The 20197-nt window shown below is 38.3% G+C and overlaps 1 protein-coding gene across 5 annotated transcripts in view; it reads left to right on the top strand.

The window, feature by feature from the left end:
- The window catches only part of RBM33 (RNA binding motif protein 33), a 104958-nt gene that overhangs the window by 4555 nt on the left and 80206 nt on the right, over positions 1-20197 (top strand). For all 5 annotated transcript variants that reach the window (XM_076331925.1, XM_076331924.1, XM_076331922.1 and 2 more), the window contains exons 2-6: positions 5554-5632; positions 10796-10844; positions 12643-12719; positions 14640-14940; positions 17204-17314. In XM_076331925.1, the coding sequence (XP_076188040.1) occupies positions 5554-5632; positions 10796-10844; positions 12643-12719; positions 14640-14940; positions 17204-17314 (617 nt within the window). The remainder of the gene's footprint in view (positions 1-5553; positions 5633-10795; positions 10845-12642; positions 12720-14639; positions 14941-17203; positions 17315-20197) is intronic.

The following is a 20197-nucleotide window of genomic DNA, read 5'->3' as shown; positions in this document are numbered from 1 at the left end:
TATAGGAGTAATTTGGAAAGAAAACACAAAATACACTAGTTGAGGGACATGTTATGCAGTTGTTACATGGTTATAAATACTTAGTCACTGAATACTTAATGCTTCTATGAGTAATTGTTTACCAATATAAAGGCTACATGATGTCTATCCCTGAAAAGATAAACTAAACTGTTTGTGTGTGGTGTATTTGTGCATGTGTGTTCTTGTGCATAATGCAATAGTAGGAGTGAATGGGATTTTTGTGATGGGGTAGAGAGCTTGATTATCTGTAATAAATGAGACTGGATTCATAGTGTGCTTCATAAAGTGTTAGGTGTATATCACAGACTCAGGTTCAGGAGTTCCTGTTGACCTTGTGCTTTTACTGCTAGATGTTGTTGCGCTTTGTTGCCAAAAGTTTTCATTCAACTGGTGTTAATAGTACAGTTACATTGCCAGCCTGTGTTTTAGACACGGCTGTTCCTCATGAAATGTGTTATTCTTCTGTATCGCATAGCAAGAGATACCGAAATGCAGTTCACTATTGGGCAGAAACATAGGTCTGTTTTTAAATGGTATACTCAGTTCCTGAAAATCAAGGCTTTACAATACCTATGTGTTGTGTAACCTTTTGCAGTGAAATATGAAGAAAAATATTCTGTAGATATAAACTAATACATAAAGATAAGCTGGTAAGCTGTTTTTAATCTGGAGACTTGTGCTTGAAATGCTGTCAAGTTGTCATGTTGAGTGTTTTAAATATGATACTGGGGAATGGGATAGATCAAGACGGACTTGTTATGTTCAGCATTAAATCTAAGCATAGAGAAGTGACGTTTTTTGATGTGGTGAATGACTTTTTTCCTCTAGTTTTCTTTTCTTTTTCATTTTTTTAATAGCTCGCTTACCTGTTCTGTGCAAAAGGAGTGCAGCTTAGTTACTTTATTAAAAGACCTGTTGGGTAAACAGTGCCTAATACTTTTTTATCCATTGAACTATTGGATCATTGTGGCATCTCGATCTTGTTTTGGATAAGGAGAAATCTTCGATGCTTTTTCAATGCCTAAAACTAATAGTATGTTTGATATTCATGACAGTGTAATATTGAAGGGAACCAAAATACAAAATTTTGAACTGTTAAGAAGGTTTATGAGACAGCATGGGGTTAGTGTTCCAGAAAGCGTGCAGGTGTATTTCTAGGAAGACGAATGATGCAGTCATCAAATGTTTTTCCTAGTCTAGAAGTGTTGGCCATCTCATCGCAGTAAAATACTTCATCTTAGCAACAGTTGCTATGTAGGACTACCCTTTTAGGCTATGTTGGTTCCATTTTAAGACGTTAAGAGCTCTGCAGTGTTCCTGATGATTCACCTTCTACGCTTGCGAGACTTGACTGTGTAGCTTAGGACTTCCATTTTACATAGAAAAACGATTAGTGAAGGTTTTATTGAAAGGGTGTCCAGAGAGTTAGAAACTACCATCAGCATAGCCAGAGAGGAAATGAGGCTTGTATTTTGTGGGTTTCTAGTGTGGATGATCTGTCCTTATTAAGCAGGAAAGAAGGTAGCAGTTCTGGGCATGTATCATAAAACTAAAAAATAAGCTGCATAGAACAGCTTGTAGCACTGCCGGTGCTTACACCAGGGTAAGTATAAAGCAAATAGGAACCTTTTAGTGTGGGCAGCCAAGTATGTTTGGCTGTCTTTGTGCTTATTCTGGTTCATAGCTGGCCAGGGCCTTGTGAGGCAGGCTGGTCTAACAAAACAGCCAGCATTAGTCAGTCTCTGCAGCATCCTGCAACTTCTCTGTCACTTTGATAATGGCGATTTTCTTAGAGCTGCAGTAGGAAGAGCCAAGAGGTGGATTATTTTGTTTTCCTGTATAACTGGTCTGTCCTGCTTACTTTTTTAGTTAGTGCTTTTTTGGTATGTGATAACTCTTGGGTTTTTTTGTTGTGGTTTTTTTTTTTTTTTCCTTCTAGTGCTGCCTGGAGGTTAGAGAGGGGGCTTAGTGTGTTTAGTGATCACCTTTCAGGATCTTCCAGTTGATACCCAGCTAACGTGCACACGTCTTGGTGAGCTTTGCCATGAGAGCCTTGAATTGAAACGAGGAGCCGTAGCCATTGCATTGCATGTCTTAGCAGCAGTTGCTATGTACGATTACCTTTCTAGGCTGCACTGATACCGCTGGAAGAAATACAAAACCTCTTCCAACTCCTACAATGGACATTTCCCTGCTTAAAAAGCTTATGTTCATGGATTCCGACCCCTCCCTTTTTTTCTTCTCTCTGCACCTCCCACACAGTAGTACTGAAATTTATAAAAAAACCCAAAACTTTGCCTGTTGCTCTCAGTGGTTTTGTGCTCTGCTGATGCTGAGTGTTCCTCTTTCTGTACAAGTTAATGTTTTACAGGCACTTAACCAAGCTTGACACAAACATTGACTTACAAGAGTTTCTCAAGGAGAAACATCCATAAATGTTATGCTGATTGTTGTTTACTGGTATTTTCCAATGTTGCCTAGACAGGTAGAAGAAAAATGAAAATATGTATAGTTTCAGGAATGGAAAAAAGATGATGCCTCACTGAGGTTTGCTAGGTATCACATCGCACTGCAGGTGTAAGGCCTGTGTCCATTTCAATGCTTGCTATCTCGCAAACAATAAAGCTGGCAATGAATGCTATTTGTAGATGCGTGACTGTTGTGACCTCCTTTTCTAAAGGAGAGCTACAATCTGCTTTGGGCTCTGATAAGACTTAATGTCAAAATGACGTAATTTGTAATGCTCATTGTTGGTGTCAGCTGTCACAGAACAAATAAGCATAAAAAAGAAAAGCTGGCTCCCTCTGTCCCAAAGATCTTTATATCATGTGTGTGATGAGACAGGGAGAGAAGAGATGACAACAAGGAGGTGGTGGGGATAAATGTGGAACAGTTCTAATAAGCTGTGGTCACCACACACAGATTGACCAGTCATTTTTGAGGCTTTTCTATGCATCCTGCTAGAGGAGACTTGTGAAAAGGGCTTTGCATGGATTTAATTCAGCTCTGGATTTTGGTAGGAGTTGATCATAAATAAGGAATAGGATGTGAGAAATTTGGAGGGGCTGGAAGAGCTGGAGGGTGGAGGTTCGTGATGTTGGCTGAGTGGGAGTCCAGGTCTATGCTAGAAACTTGGCGGGAACTTGGACCCTCTTTTGGTATTGTTTCTTTGCTAGCAGTAATACTAGGTTGAAGCACTTTTATGGCCGTGAAACTTACCTATCTGGCCTGGAAAAGTACTATGAATTATACTGAAGAGTGTTTCTTTTTGCCGGAGAGAGATCTCAACAGAGAAAAAGGGTTTGGCAAGTAACCTTGTGTTGTCTAGATTTATACCTGGCTGATGTGAAGGTCCATCTGTGTAAGAATTGTGTGCTGAAGAGCTAAGATCGTGTCTTCAAGTGGTGTTGGTTTATAGTACAGCTCTCTGTAGTTCTAAAAGTGGTGCCTGGCATGAAAAAACATGATATCTTGTAAGCAAGCAGGCATAGCTTAAAAAGAAGTTACTGTCTTCCTGATGGTGGTCGTTGTCTTGAACTATGTTAGTCAATGTGTGGGTGTTGTTTTTTGGAAGATGCAAAAACACAGTAAGTGTCACTTGTAATTTGGGTTGCTGCAAAACCAGTTGCATTACCTTAAAAAAAAAAAAATCTTTGGAGGTGGTTACATCAAGTCAGTGGATTACTGCAATCCAGCTGTAAGAACAATGACAGTGCAGGATATTTGTGCCCTTAAAATGTCAGTGCACTAAGATAATTACTGCAGCATGGTTTTGAATGACCATAAAGAGAGCAAGGTGGCTTTTTTTCAGAGACCACAAAATCAGATAATTTAGTGTTCAAGAGGAAGATAGTAAATGCTTGGATATCTGTCTGGCTTTCCCCTGTGGGTGAAATAGGAATTGGAATTGAAGGAGGTTGCAATATGTAGATGTTTGAGCAGAGAAATGTAAAACAACTGTTTGTTTCAATAGTGTTAGCCCATGTAAATTAGTTTAAATATAGAAGATTAATTAAAATATAAAAGTATCTGTAGGGAGTAAAGGGGGGAACCTGATCAAGGGGAATTGTTTTTACCTACTGTTTCAAAACAAAAGAGCTGCCACACTTGACTTGTGTTGCATCGTAATTCATACTGAGCAGTCTTATTTTCATAGCTATTTATGACTGAAATTTCTGGTTTGGAAAGCTCTTAATTTAGTGACATGGCAAGGACTGAATTTTCTCTTTTTAATGTTTTTACCTCCTTTTAAACTTCTACCGGTCACTAACACCTGTATTTTGATTATATGAAGTAAGAATTGAATAGATTTGTCATTGCATGGAGGGAATATTCACTAAAGGATACTGGGTGGAGTTTAAAGAGCTGAAGACAAATTTGATTTTGAAGGTTCATTAAAAAAAACAAACACAAAAACCCAGTTGATCGTTGGCATTGTACTTGGTCAAAGAGTTGCGTACAAATAGAGTCAGGAGAATGACTGGATTTGTGGCATCTTAGTGTTCACCAGTTCAGACTGGAAGGACTGGATTGCTTAAGCTCCTGTATTTTGCAGACGATTAAACTGCAGCCAGTTTCCACATGTGTTGAGCGTAACTTTTATTTGCCCACTTGTTTTACTCTTACAAAAGTCATTAAAATGTGTGAAAAGACACTAATTCCAGGTGTGCGTTCTCTGGGCTGTAGCCACAGGATGGGAGAGTGAGGGTTGAGTGTTTCTGAAGGTATGCGCTTTCAGTTTACAGATGACGAGATGTCTGGATGTCTGAACAGAGCAGATGAGCTTTGCATGTCTTTTGCAGATAAATGGAAGTTCTAGTATTTTTAAGTAGCAAAATTGTCATTTGCAAAATAAGCTATGCAAGAGTAATTTGTGATTTGATAGGCTAAAGTGATGGTACTTGTTGAGAGAAATATATGGAGCACCAGTTTATCTTGGAAGGCATGTGCATGCTTAGGTACACAGCGTAACCTGCTTCAGTGACTTCTAGTGTTTTTAATGCCCCTGTTGAGGTAATTGATGGTGTATTACACCTGACTTCTTTCTTCTGTTTCGGGTTGCTGGTACCATCATGCCTTGTGCTGACCTGAGGTTTACTCCTATTTTCAAAGTGCCTTTGCAGGCTCAGTGTGGATAGATGAGCTTGTGGCCCCCAAGGCAAGCAGAGATCTGGCAGATGTAGTTCCCTTCACCTCCGTTGCCCCTCGGTTTCATGCATTTCTGGGGAGCTCCTGTCCCTGGGATGACCTTCATTGACAACATTTTCCAGTGATTTATCTCATGCTCTATCTGTTTTCCTCGGGTCATCCTCGCCTCAATAGTGAGAAGAGGGAAAGCTATATAGTACATCATGTTTTCTTTATTATTGAAGCATGTTGGTATTTATCTGTTTTCCTCATGTTAAAATGGAAAGTATAAAAAGCTATTTTTGCATCTTCTAAAAAACAACACCCCCCCATCCCACCTAAGTGGTTGCTTCAGAAACCTTTCATTTCAGTAAGAATTATTTAATGTAGTCACCTTCTTTACAGATGATGACTTTGATCAATTTGATAAGCCTGGTGCAGAAAGGTCTTGGAGAAGACGAGCTGGAGATGACGACTGGGACAGGTAGGTACAATATCTTCGTGTTCAGTTTCTGTATGCTGAATTACATTGCTCTGTTTTCCCATTCTGGCATTTTATATTCTAACATTTAGAGTAGCGCACATTTAGATATTAATGAAGATGGTGGTGGTTATGCATGTGTCAGCTGATGCTAGATTGTGCCAAACATATACTTGCCTTGAGGAATATAGAGTGTGCTATGAAGAGATACCATTTAAAATTGGATAAATACAAAGTATTTGTGTTGTGTAATTAACTTTGCAATTAATGTCCTGGTTTTCCTTTTAAATATTTAGTAGATGTCAATGGTTTAAATAGTTAGATTTTGCTAGTACTTGAATTTGCCCTACCTAATTTTTTTTTTTTAACTAGATGTTTAAATTCTTATCCTCAAAGTCCTGCTTCAGTTTTACGTTGGAGCAGAATAATGGAGCTTAGGTATGGGCTTCTGTTGAAAAAATATGACTGTTGTAAAGATTTAGAAATATGTATGAATTTAGTTATTTTGGGGGAGAATAAGAGCATGTTCTTTTACACAAAGGCACTCTAGCTGGGAAAGACTTGAATCAAGCTGCTGGCTAGACTTGTCTGTTCTTTCTGGGAGAAAATTTTTCACTTTTTTGTGGGGATACTTTTTTTTAGTATTCCTTTTTAATAACGGAGACGCTTGTTCAGACTCTGCCAGTGGTTTTCACTGTAAAAAGGGGAAAAAAACATTCCAAAGAGATTTTTGTCTTTTCTAATAATTATTCAGTGACTGTAGTAAACAAATTTTACCCTAAGTAGTTTTCCACTGAGCTGAGCCCTTGGAGTGAATCAGCTACTCCACATTCATCGTCATTCCAGAGGGATTAGTTTCCTCTTCCATGCTCCGTGCTTTTCTGCTAGGTTAAGTGGGTAGTTTTCATTGCTCTGGGAGGTGAGTAAGAGTGAATAAGGAATTTGAACAATAGCTTCACTATACAGGGCGTTCTGCTGTATGCTGGTGAGGGGTGTCTGCTCTCTGTCATGCCAGCACAGCTGTTTGTGGGTTGGATGGTGAACTGCATCAAGGAACTGATCTAGTTTGAGAGTGTAATTAAAACAACTTGTTCAGGCTGGGTCACTGTACCATGCTGCTTCCCAGCCCCAGCTCTGGGTATTCAGGAATACTGAAGCCAATATTACAGGCAAAATGCTTTGTATTAGAATATTTTCTGAACTTTTTGCCTTTGCTGACTTCATGATATGAATAGGTGGGCTGTTAGATGCTGGCTGGTCGCATTTGTTTTTAGCTGTCCTACTCTTGCCACTTCACAAAATTTGGAAGAGCCAAACAGCCATTGTATTGGAAGTTGTAATCTTATTGGCAATGGTAAACTCCCTGTGGCAAAGTTATTTTTACAGGACTTGAGAAAGGTTATGGAGTATTTTCACTAAGCTGAGACTTCGAAGCACACAAGGATTCAGTTTTAGAAAAAAGGTTTTGTCTGTGTTTGTAACTAGCTGCATATAATTTAAGATAGATGATAAAAAAAATATTGTTTATTCTTTAGTGAAATTGTAAGGGAAGTGTTTTCAGGTGCAGTGCTGGAGATTCCAGAGTTTCATCTTGCTGATCATTTCAGAAAATGTTTTTTTACAACTGTAATAGAATATTATTTTATTTGCATGTGTTGGAATTTTATGTTTTTATTAATTCTTTTTACATTGCGAAGCTATCTTTGGAAGTGTTAAGTTCTGTGGTTGTCTGGGCAATTACAAATGCTGTACATGGATATGTTGTTGCCTAATGTAATGGCTTGAATTTTTTTAACTACTGGCCTAATTCAGTACAAGACACAGTTTCTTGAAGATGGAAAAAAGGCTGAATGAACACAGTAGACTTGGGTTTTTTATCCTTCATGCTTTGCTTTGCAACCTAAATCACTTTTTTTTTTGTGGGGAAGGGTGAAGGGGTTGTGCTGTTAGTCATAGGTCTTGATCAGCCATCAGTTCTTACTGTGTTGCTACTTAAATGAATCCCATCCCCCAGTCATTTAAATAATTTTGAATTTCCAGATCTCTTTCCTTTCTCAAACACTGGAGGGTGGTAACTGAGAGTTGGAAGGCCCCTGTTATTTGGGAGTACAAATGTAACACTGTTCTTGAAGAATTTTCCCATTACTTTTTTTTTTTTACAAATTCATTTCCTGAAACACTTCTGTCCTTGCTACTGCTCATGTTTAATGAGGCATGCTCATGAAATTGGAGGCAGAAAGGGCCAGTCTGACGTCTTTATCACGGGCTGTTAATTTATACACTTATCTCTAAGTAGCCCAAAGCTTGGGTTTGGGAAAAACATGCAGTTCTGGTGCTATCCTTTGAGATGACAGGGCTGATTTAGTAGTTGACTTTTGCTGAAATTCGCTTGTTCTGACCCTTCTCTGAGATTATTAATTTCTCTACACTGGCAGAAAACTTTCCACTTTTGTTGTCTGTCTGTTTTATTGTTATTTTCTCTTCCTCATTTGGTGAGCTGAATTTGTTCAGTGAGGGGAATGTTGAGTATTGGGAGTTGAGGAAGGGGAGGAAATGGGTCTGTCTCTTGTGAGAGCAGTGAACTCTTAGATTATCTTAGCCCTAAATTCCTAGAATTGTTGTTTTGGAAAGACCTTTGTCTTGATGATAGTGAGGGTGAGTTGCCGTTGGAACTATCACAAATGTGTACTTTTGTTCCAGTTTAAGTTATTTTATGTGGCTTTGTGTGGTATCAGATTGCAACCATTCATTTTTCTCTGTTTTTCTCAGCAAGCCTAAGATCTTTTAGTATCTGGTTTTGTTTTTTGTTTTTCTTTTTTTTTCTTTTAATAGTCAGATCTGGTAATTCTGGTCCCTCTTCTTTCCGATAGATAACTTCAGATTTGGCTATTTTAACAGAAGCTTGAGATAGGTCTGCTTTACTGTGCAGGCTTTCCACTGTTACTTTGTTTATTCAAAAAGTTACCAACGGTGATTTTTCTTCTTTTAATTTATCAATGAAAATACTGAATGACATTGAATATTTTAATAGGTTTTGAGGGGCATTCTGTGAAACGCTTTTGTTTCTGTTATGAGTTTCATTTATGTGCTAGTGCTAATTCTTTTGACTGTCAAGTAATAAGCCAAAGCTTTTAAAAATTAGACTACATATGCAATTACTTCTATTGACCAAGTGTTTAATCTTTTTTTTTTTTTAAATCACATTGAAGATGTTTTTTAGTAATGTGTTGAATAGCCCTAACTGTGTTTAGATAATTCATTTAATCTTTCACTTTCTTTTCCATTCCTTTTTGATCTGAATTTCTTACTACCTGAACTTGCTTTTTGTCTTTGAATGCTGCTATAGCACACGCTCTTGCCATCTTCTGGAATTTCTCTAGTGCAGTTTTATTAAAAGCTGTCAGCGGTGGACCATAGTGCTGGGAAATATTTTTAAACCTTTTGGTGCATTTGTCAGGTTACTGGCAGCTGAAGAGATTAGTGACTTTTTCCTACTTCAGTTTTGGCTCTAAATTTTTCTGCACCCATTTGTTATGTAGAGTTTTCTGTCTCTGAAATAAAGGGCTTAAATTCTAGTCAGTTTGCTCTTTGGAATGTATGATATGTCTTATGTCCCAGTTTTTGTTTAATATTGCAGTGAGCACAAAACAATTGCTGTTTGTTAATGTTCAGTCATTCCTGGAACTGTTTGAGATCAGTAACTATGGACAAATACTGTGTACTGATGATAATGTCCTATTTAGGGCTGATTTGGAGTATCATCTGGTCTCTTCTAGCCCACAAGATTTTTATTCCCCCCCTGCATTATCTGTACAGTGACCAGCTCTGGAAGAGATGTATCCAGCTGCAAAACCAACTCTTAGCACTGATTTATGTCTTGGGATTGCCTCCCCATTTTCAAGTATTTCCTATGTAGTCCTAAGGAATTCTTAGAATCATAGAATAGTTTGGGTTGGAAGGGACCTCTAAAGGTCATCTAGTCCAACTCCCCTGCTGTGGGCAGGGACATATTCCACTAGAGCAGGTTACTCAGAGCCCTGTCCAACCTGACCTGGAATGTTTCCAGGGATGGGGCATCCACCACCTCTCTGGGCAACCTCTTCCAGTGTTTCACCACCCTCAGCGTAAAAAATTTCTTCCTTATATCTAGTCTAAATTTCTTACACATATTCCTATTCTGTGCATATAGTCCATTCTCACTTTGGGGTATTTAGTTTTTATGTAATATCTAAGGCATGGTTTTTGGAACTTTTCTTATTGTTTTTTTAAGGTGTGCAGGTAGAAATAGTCTCATTCTTGAATAACAGCTCATATTTCAAATCACTGGCATCTCATTTTAGTATTAAGACATGCATGTTCCAATACAGGCATTTGTCAGTAATAAGTGTTTATTATAGAAGCGGGAATCTGTTTATTCCTGTCACTAGATAATTCTTTCACTGAAGAAAGAATGAGATTAAGCAGTTGTCCTAAAGTTTAACTGATTCGGACTGTAGTTCTTTGTGTTGCATCCTATTTATGGGACAGATGCTATGTGATGGCACTTAGAAAGATGGTGAAACATGCATTTGACTTCTGTCATCCTACAAATGTCTGTTTGATCTTACCCTCAACTTGAGGAGGAGGAGGAGGGAATAAAGTATTTATGAAACACCTAGGCCTAAGTGTCTCCCAAGTTAGCTGGCCTCCCAGCGCCTTCTTGCTGAAGTGCAGTTTGGGCCACATGGTGGTCTGTAGACTGAGTCTTGCCCACAGGACATTATGGTCTCACTTGCTTCTTCTCTTGAGAGGTGGGAAACAGCAGTTTGGACAATATGCCCAAACAGCCATGAACTGAAGAATCTAGAGTGGGGACCTAGCTAACCGTGTTTTAAATGCCTGCACTTTGGGTTTATGTGCTGTGTTATAGTTGTAGGGATATGGAAAGGAGAGCGGATGGAAATGAAATGACTGCACAACAGTAGTCTTATTTAATATGTGTGATCTATTGTTTCATTTAAAATATATATCTCCTTTTTCAACTTACTGAATGCTTTGCTAAAAGGAAAGCTTTGTGCAGACTCGGCGACAATTCTCCTCAAGTTAGTTTTTTAAGGTGTATACCCTATATGGTGCTTCTCTCTGTTTTCTAAGGTTCAACTTCTTAAATTTGTTAATATTTTCCAGTGAACTTGATGATGACTTGCTTGGAGAGGATTTGCTAACTGGCAAAAAGGTAAGAGATGTGCATTGAAGTGAATTGTTACAGAAATTAAATGTGAATCTTGTTCAACTTACCCACTTCAGTTGTTTGGTATGGCCCTTTATGTATTTTGCCGTTACCTGACAGCCACAGGTACCTGAGATCTGCCTTGTTGCCAGAGCGCTCTGCACTCAGAGCTCTGTTTCCTTTTGTGAAGTACCTCCAAGTGTGGCTTTTTAAAATAAAACTTCTAGAAATTTTTTTTTTTTCTGAGATAGTATTTCTTCTCAACACATCGTTCAAAAAGGAGATGGTTCTCAAAATCGGTTTCACTGTTGTTCATATTGACTTAACAATTAAAAAAACAAAACAAAAAAACCCGATTATGCCTCCTGAATGCTGATTAGCATTCTGGAGAATTCACTTCAACTGCCGATTTCCTGGCTATTAAAAGTTACTCATCAAAATACCATCAGTATTTACCAGAGTAAATAAAAAAGCCATCAGTGGTGTCTATTAAAGATCCACTCACTGCACACAATCTACTACTACTTTGTCTAATGAGTAGGCAGAGAATTTCCTCTTCTATGGTGAGTTTTTAAAGTTTTAGTTGGAGATGAATAGGTTTGTTAAGAAACCCAGATCTGGTAAAAGTTGAGTTTTAATTGATGTAATTTTTTTATAATCACACTCTGAATGTTGGAAGTTAGCTTCTTGAAATTATTCTGTAAGTAATCCCTATTAAAGGCAGGAAATTCCTTTGTCTCATGTACTGGTTTAAAAAATAAAATTTCCAGGATAGGGATTGCAGATGTGTGTTAGGCAATTATCAAAAACATAAGCAGTTAACATTGCATATATCTTTGTAGTTGAAATGTGAGTTGATAAAGCTACTTACTTATCTTAAAAAAAAAAAAAAAAAAAAAAAATTCTCTGTATGAATACTAACCAATACTAGATTTCTCCAATGTATTATGTGTTCTTGTGCTTTTTCTATTCTTGTTTTCAGTTTGCCTTGTTACAGGGCTCCGAGCAGTATCTGTGGGTATGGACTCATATGGTGGAGTAATAATAGATTTCTCACGAAGTTTTCCCTGAGCTATGTAGGCTGAACTTGCTTCTACTTAATCTCATCCCAGTACTTTTAGATAAATCTACCCTTGTATAACCTTTCTGCCCCTATTACTTTAGAGGATGGAAATAATGTTTCTGAGGAAAACTGCAGTTATCAATTGCTAGTGGGTAATTATTTAAAAAAAAAAAAAAGATGAAACAACTGGAAGTATGATAGACAATTAGGAGGAGTTCAGAAAAGGCATAATATTTTGTTCTATTTTTTTCTTCACCTACAAGCTAATTATGGTTTTTCAATTTTCTTCATATCATCATATCCTTTCCTCCAGTTTCCTAAGTATCTCTGCTTTCTAGAAACTGCAGTGACTTAGTAGTTTTTCTTGACTTGCCTAATGCGTCAAGGTCACAAGGCAGTTAAGAGCACTAAAGCTAACCTTTCTTTCTTCCTGGTATTTCTTAAGTGAGTTGTCATCTTTGGCTATATTTGGGAATGCATCAGTGAAAAGCATTGATAGCTAGGCAAAATTGAGTTTTGTAAATTTCCGTAAGACTGTCAAACATTTATTTTCAGATTTGTTGTCTTGTGTATTTTTTTTCTCATCAAATTAGGTAATTTCATTGAAGATACGGTCTTAGTCTGGGATGCATTCTTCATTAAAAATACTTAGTGCGCAGAAGTTTTGACAGTTTCAGTACCTAGTTAGTTAAAAGTTTATATCCTTTTTTATGTTCATGATTGCCTTTTTCTGAAACCTAGAATCAGTCAGACTTGTCAGATGAAGAGCTGAATGATGATCTTCTGCAAAGTGACAATGAAGAGGAACAAGAATTTCGGTATCTCTTTTCTAAGTCTTGTGTTTTGAATAATGCTAAGCTATTAATGACTGCTACTACTGATGACTAGTAACTACTGAACTGAAGTTATTGGTATATACCTAAAATAGTTTTGCTTTTTACCTAGCCAGCTACTTAATGATAGATATATAATGTGTTCAGTAGCATTGTTAGCATTTCAGTAAAATTTTTTTTTTATTTGAATCTAATAAATTTAACTCAAATCTATAAAAAAAGCTTATAAAGAAGAAACTGTGTCGTCTCCTGTGCCTTACAGAGCTCTTGTTCTGTGCCTTGTTGGTATCGTTGTAGGCTTCCTTCTCCTGTGAAGTCCTTTTCTGCCATCTTTCTTTTAAAAATATATCTTAACTCCTAAGACCCTGAGGAGGGGAGCTTCATAGTTTGTAAGGCTTGATTTGTGGATTAAGTATTTGTATACAATCACACAGCAGAAAATTTGGTACAGAGTTTATAGGGTTGAGCAGGTACTTCCATGGGAGTTTACTGAGGATCCTGCCCTGCGAATACCCTGTGGTGATACAGCTCCACAACTGAATTATGGGCATTACAAGTCAAAATGAGTGTCTTGAGATTTTTACTTCTCAAGCTGAACTGAAGGGGGAAGGAAGATGCGCTTGTGATGCAGAAGTGGTACAGTACCACTGCTGCTTTTAATGGCCTGTGTGTTTCGCCAGCTTTTCCTTTACTTGTTGCATGCTATGCAGGCATGTCATCTGAAGGGGTATGAATATATATATGTGTGTAACATATATACATATGTTGCTCTGAGATCTCTGTTCTGTCCTTGGCTGGAATTAGGATAAGGAGTCCTGTCCCTGTGTTGGATTGATGAGGGTGTGGTGAAATACCTCAGACCATCAATCTCTCCATTGGCTGCTGCTTTACTCCCTGCAGGAGTAAAATTGGACTGTTCCCTTCAAAATGGGGAATCCCAGTTACAGTCCTTGCTGTTTCTTTGGATTTCCTCCTTGTGAGCCCTGGGCAGCAGGGATGGCTATGTGACTGCACGAGTGATGAGAAAGTATCTAAAGTGTGATAATATTGCTCAGTGGAAGCAGGTTTCTGTAGACAAATCTTGCGTTTTTAGCAGTTTTATTGCTAGGGAGTAAGAGCGTTGCTCCGTTCCTTTCCCCTATTCCTCTATTTCCATTCAAACTCATTTATGCTTCTGTAGTTGGGAGGATAATGATAATCCTGCATAATGTCTTTGTTTTTGTGTTAAATCTTCTCCGTCTTTGAGCAGATAGCACAAAGCTTCCTGAATCTTGTTCCCCCGAACTTATGAAAATAGTAAATTCTGAGTTTTGCTTATCCTTCAGATTATAAACTTGTTTTTGTATTGATTGGGTTTTTTTCAGTGTCTATGCCAGTGCTGTTACTAAGTTAGAATAAATCTTAGGCATTTAAATGACAGTTCTTGACTACATATTTTACATTATTCTAAGTAGAACATTAAATCTGTCATAAAAATGTAAGTTTGAATTCAAGATAATCAAGAAGGAACAATATTAATACGTTTAATAAAAAATAATTTACTGTCTTATTCTGAAAGATTGGGAAAACAGATGCAGTTATAGTAATTTTGTGTATTTTTTATTAGTCTGTGAATTAAAATTGAATCCAGTCTGCTTTGGTTACCAAGCAGGACTTTTGCCAGTTTGACCTGCTAAACCATCTGGTTGGTTTGATTCCCCTGGTCAAATAGCCTGCAGCTGGTGATAAGCTGCAGTACAGTATGCATTATGAGAATATGGCATGAAATCAAATAGTGTGTGAGGTATAATTTTGTCCATCAACTTAGAGAATTTGTATTCGTTGGCTTCGTTTTGCTAAATCTTTGTGAGTAGTTGACTGTTACGCTTCAACCTCTGATTTTTTTTTTTTCCCCCCATACCATAGTTCTCAAGGTGTCACAGTTAGCCTCAGTGCTACATCTGGCATACTTACATCATACGAGCTCTCTGAGACCATCAACGACCAATCGATAGAACATGAGTCTGAGTATGACCAAGGGGAGGATGAAATTGTTTATGACAAATCTGAAGCACCTGAAGTATATGCTTCAGAGTATGCAGAGGAAGGACATTATGAAGGCAATGATCCTGAACTGACAGAAGACCAAATAGAATATGGGGAAGAGCCTGGAGAAGAAGATGAAGTGCTAGACCTTGAAATCAATGAACCCCTAGATGAATTTCCAGTGAGTTTCTTTCTATTGTATCTTCAAAGATAACATTGCTTCACGTGCATAGGGTTTTAGACTGATTTGAAATCTGTTTACCTCCCTAGGGAGGAGGGGAAATTAGACCTATTATCACTGTCTGCCAGTTTCTTTATCTAGGCTGTGACAAAGTTTGTGTTGACAGCTTGTTTGGCGGTAGGTAATGCTCCTTTGTCATGCTGGAAGGCAGCTGAGAATCATGACCTTGAGGATTGTATCCTTAAGGAAGAAAACAGCTTTGTGTGGTGGAGATACACTGCCAATTGTTAGAAGTACTTAATGCAAAAGCTTTTATCCAGGCTTTAGACAAGATCTGATAAAGTCCTTCGAAGGTGAAAAGATTATTGACCTGCTAAAGACATCTTTAAGGTGCTAATATCCCAAAGTGATTGATGTCCTGCTCGTTCATCCTTTTTGTAACTGAGAACTGTCTAAACCTGAATAGAGATTGGAGGTTAGTTCAGAAAATGTCACCTGCATAATTCAATATAATTTAAGCAGTGTATTAGAGAACATGCACTGGCTTTAATTGCTAGTGAAATGATTTAATCTTAATTAAAACTGTATGTGATCAATGAGATGTTTTAAAATACAAGCAGACTTACTTAGGAAAGGTTTTGCTCTCATTTCTTGTTCATAATTGTTCAGAATCACACCCATTCATATGTAAGCACTTGCAGAATATTTTAAGAATGTATTTTTGATGGGGTAAAATCTGATGTTGATGTATATGTGCTATAGGTGCATGTTTCCTTTGGTAAGAAAGTACTGCAGTGTTTGCTTCATGAATTTGTAGTCAAAGGATGTAGAAGTACAGAAGCAGATGGGGCAAACAGTAGTAGATGGGATCTTTATGATGACATTGCTGGGATCTGAATGAAAACTGTTTTGGTTATGGTTTTGATAACATTGAAATTATTGTCTAGTTAAAAGCCCTGCTAATTATACCTTTGTGGTGGGTTGACCCTGGCTGGATGCCAGGTGCCCACCAAAGCCACTCCTCCTCCTCAGCTGGACAGGGGAGAGAAAAATACAACAAAAGGCTCATGGGTCGAGATAAGGACAGGGAGAGATCACTCACCAATTACCATCACGGGCAAAACAGACTCGACTAGGGGAAAATAGTTTAATTTATTACCAATCAAATCAGAGTAGGATGATGAGAAATAAAAACAAATCTTAAAAAACCACCTTCCCCCGCCCCTCCCTTCTTCCCGGGCTTAACTCTACTCCCGATTTTCTCTACCTTTTCCCCCTAAGTGGCGCAGGAGGACGGGGAGTGGGGGTTGCGGTCAGTTCATCACACGTTGTCTCTGCCACTCCTTCCTCCTCAGGGGGAGGACTCCTCACACTCTTCCCCTGCTCCAGCGTGGGGTCCCTCCCATGGGAGACAGTTCATGAACTTCTCCAACGTGAGTCCTTCCCACGGGCTGCAGTTCTTCATGAACTGCTCCAGTGTGGGTCCCTTCCATGGGGTGCGGTCCTTCAGGAACAGACTGCTCCAGCATGGGTCCCCCCTGGGGTCACAAGTCCTGCCAGCAGGCCTGCTCCAGTGTGGGCTTGTCTCTCCACAGGTCCTGCCAGGAACCTGCTCCAGTGCGGGCTTCCCACGGGGTCACAGCCTCCTTCAGGCACATCCACCTGCTCCAGTGTGGGGTCCTCCAGGTGCTGCAGGTGGATATCTGTTCCACCGTGGACCTCCATGGGCTGCAGGGGGACAACCTGCCTCACCATGGTCTTCACCACGGGCTGCAGGGGCATCTCTGCTCTGGCACCTGGAGCACCTCCTTCCCCCTCCTTCTTTACTGACCTTGGTGTCCACAGAGTCGTTTCTCTCACATAATCTCACTCCTCTCTCTGGCTGCAGTTGCACAGTTTTTTTTCCCCTTCTTAAATATGTTATCCCAGAGGCGCTACCACCGTTGCTGATGGGCTCGGCCTTGGCCAGCGGCGGGTCCGTCTTGGAGCCGGCTGGCATTGGCTCTATTGGACATAGGGGAACCTTCTAACAGCTTCTCATAGAAGCCACCCCTGTAGCCCCCCCCCGCTACCAAAACTCGGCCACGCAAGCCCAATACAACCTTATATGATATGTCAGTTATAATTGACAGTTGTGATAGACACAATACTTCTCTTCCAGTTCTGGAAACAGTAACAATATATACATACCCCATCTCTTAACGGGTTTGTGATTCTGTAAAGTTGGCCTATATCTTTTCACCTTCTTGTGTTATTGCCTTAGGATGAAGATTACATGCAATCATATAACGAGCAAGCAATGGAAGAACAAGAAGAATATACAGCTGATGAGGACCTGGAAGAATCCCAGACAATAACAAATGAATCAGAAGAGGTATGTTGTGAATTTAATTGGAACTTAAAATAACTAGTTGTTTCAGAATTTGAATTTGTAGAATTGTCCATATTGCTGGGTAAGAACTGATGCAACTTTGCCAATGTTGAATTATTGGTGGTATTACTCTTTGTATAAGACGAATTGTGATAGCATCTATATTGTCAGATACATCAGATCCCCTCTTCCCCTTGGGATGAAAATCATAAGGGAGAGCTCAAAATGTCCATATTTCATCTTAGCTTCAATGTTAGAAACTTCAGGGACCCTTTTGAGTAGAAGAATGATAGTAATACTGCATGCTGTCTGTTAAATCTCTAATAGCTATGGTGCCTCACTTTCCAGATGGATAATGTGCTGCTGTTGGGAGTGTAGATACAGTTCTTGGGTATCCCACTTTGAGGAGGAGCGTGAGGTTCTGTATATTAGAAAGGGAAAGGTCAGATTGTTGTTTGAAAGAAGTTGTATTGGGACTGAAATTTCGGTGAAACTTATCTTAATTCTTCAATTAGGAAAAAGGTTGAGTTGCTTCATTTGCAAGAAGAAGGGTTATGCTAAAAACTGTCAAGTATATGTTCACTGGTTATAGCCTGGAACAGTGGTATCATACCTGTTATTAATTTGCAGCAAGTTTTTGATGTGGGATTTTTTTTCTTTCCTCACCAGTAATCTGCTTTAATATTACTTTTATTCCGGTTCTTAATTAAATAGGATTGAATGGATTACCTGCTGAGAAGTGTAGTCAGAGTGTGTTCCCTCTTCGGAGCTTTAACTCATCAGGAAATTAATTCCTCAAAGACACAGCAGTGTTCTTCTGTGAAGTTCTAACAAATGGGTGTGCTGTGATATTCTGTAGTTGTATCAAACTTATTATAATAAAACAACATTCTTTGGTGGGTGAAGAGAGATGCATTGAAAGGGGTCACCTGCGTTGTTCAGTCTTCACTGTTGCAAGCATGACATCTTACACCAAATATACCTTAAATGTGGTTAATTTCCTATTTCCTAAGTATTAAATCTACCCTTCCAAAGAACTGTGAAACACTTCAACACTTTTTGTTCATTCACTGGATTACATACACTTTTCTTCTGGTGTTCTAAAAGCAGCCTGATGCATTTGTGCTATCTGCAGCCACAGTCTGTATGGATGGTGAAAGCACTGCACATCATGTAAAATTAAGTACAAAATTAAGCTGGGATTCTGTCAAACTTACTGCTTTAAAAAAGCACAGCTTCACTTTTAGAGTATGAACTAGTGAGAATTCTGTAATAATCATGTTGTCTAAATTTGTCCAATTCAGAATTAAATTCCTTTCATTCAAAAGATACCATTAATGCAAGTTTTTAATTGATTTTGTTAATAGAGCTTTTAGAGAATTTGTTCATCATGTAATGTCAACATTTTGGCCACATTTTTATTCAGTTAATCTACATTCTGGCTTTATTCTGATGGCTTGCAGATTGCCACAGGTTTCTTGTTTCCAAGATAGATAGTGCCATCTTTTTATTCCTTTATTATTTCATATGTAGCTTATTTACATTTGTCTGTAGGCTCACAATTGCACTCTCCAAATGAGAATACCACCAAGAGAGATAACCTTTGTAGAGTATGCACCTCTGTTTATTACATGGTTAGATGCATGCCTCCAGCTCTGAATAGTTTTGTTCTTTGAGTATTATATTTAAATCTCATAACATTCACTGCTTGTAAACAAGGGTAATTGTTGGCATTCTCCTGTAGAAAATGCAACACAAGAATGGAGCTGTAATAGATGCGGTACAAATAAATAGTATTATTATTTCTTGATTGAAAGTTGGCATCTGAATAACTGAGAGCGAACTGATAGAGATAAGTGTTTGCTAGTGTTGTATTTTAAGCAGTTTCCACATTAAAACCAAATAAAGCCTCTTATTATATTGCATGAAGAAATTTTGTAAACCAAGAGAAAAGCTGACTGGCTGGAGAATTGGAATATGATGGGGGGGGAAACTGGAAGTAAGAGACCTGTTAAGAATAGCACTCGGGTGGGACATGTAGGGAAGAGGCAGGAAAAGTTTGTGTCCTTGGCCAGATCAGGTTCAAGGCATGCTTTTTCACTTGATATTTAATTTGAAGAAGTGCTTAGAACTTGGATTTTGAATAAATAACACTCTTTTTTGAGCTTCCTTGAAAAATGTAGCAATGCTCCAGAAAGTATTTTTGCCTTCCTAAGGTACAAAGCAAAACCCAATACCCAGAAGTTTCAGCAGCAAATAGGTGTGGTAAAACTGTCAGTTACATGAGTTACCATGTCCTAAATATTTTTAGAGTAATAATATCACTGATTATTTCTATAAAATGTTCATAAAAATGTAACCTCCTAAAATTAGAATTCATAATTTCTTTGTTTTATATTAGAACTAATCTCCTGTGAAGTCTATGATAAGGGGTTTCTCATTGCATAAATTTAAACCATGTCTTGGGTTATGCTGATAAGAAATGATGAGGACTTTAATCAAGAAGACATTTCACGAAGAAATGCTGCGTACTGCTTTTCTGCTTTTCTTTTGATAGAATACAGACTTAGGGAAAAAAAGGCCAATGCGTCTGTCTGTTGAATTGTTTCATCTGTATTTAGCCAAAACTTAGGCATTTTAGTTCTTTTGTTCGAGTTTGAAGACACTACCTGTCAGCCTGGAGTAAAATGATGAAAAGAGTGCAAATCAAAACAGCCAAGTTTTAAACATATTTAGAAGCTGTTAAGTTTGTTTTTTATTCCCATTTTTCATCTGTGAAGTGGAGGTGCCCTTGGAATAGGTGTAACATCCTCTTATTTATTATCCTCTGTTATTTCTTGATCCCTTAGGATTGAGCAATTGCTGCTGCTTCAGTATTAACCTCTG

The sequence above is a fragment of the Aptenodytes patagonicus genome, chromosome 2 (genome assembly GCF_965638725.1).
Source record: "Aptenodytes patagonicus chromosome 2, bAptPat1.pri.cur, whole genome shotgun sequence".
NCBI lineage: Eukaryota > Metazoa > Chordata > Aves > Sphenisciformes > Spheniscidae > Aptenodytes > Aptenodytes patagonicus.
The sequence above is the reverse complement of the archived record's forward strand: the minus strand, read 5'-3'. Positions and strand labels throughout refer to the sequence as shown.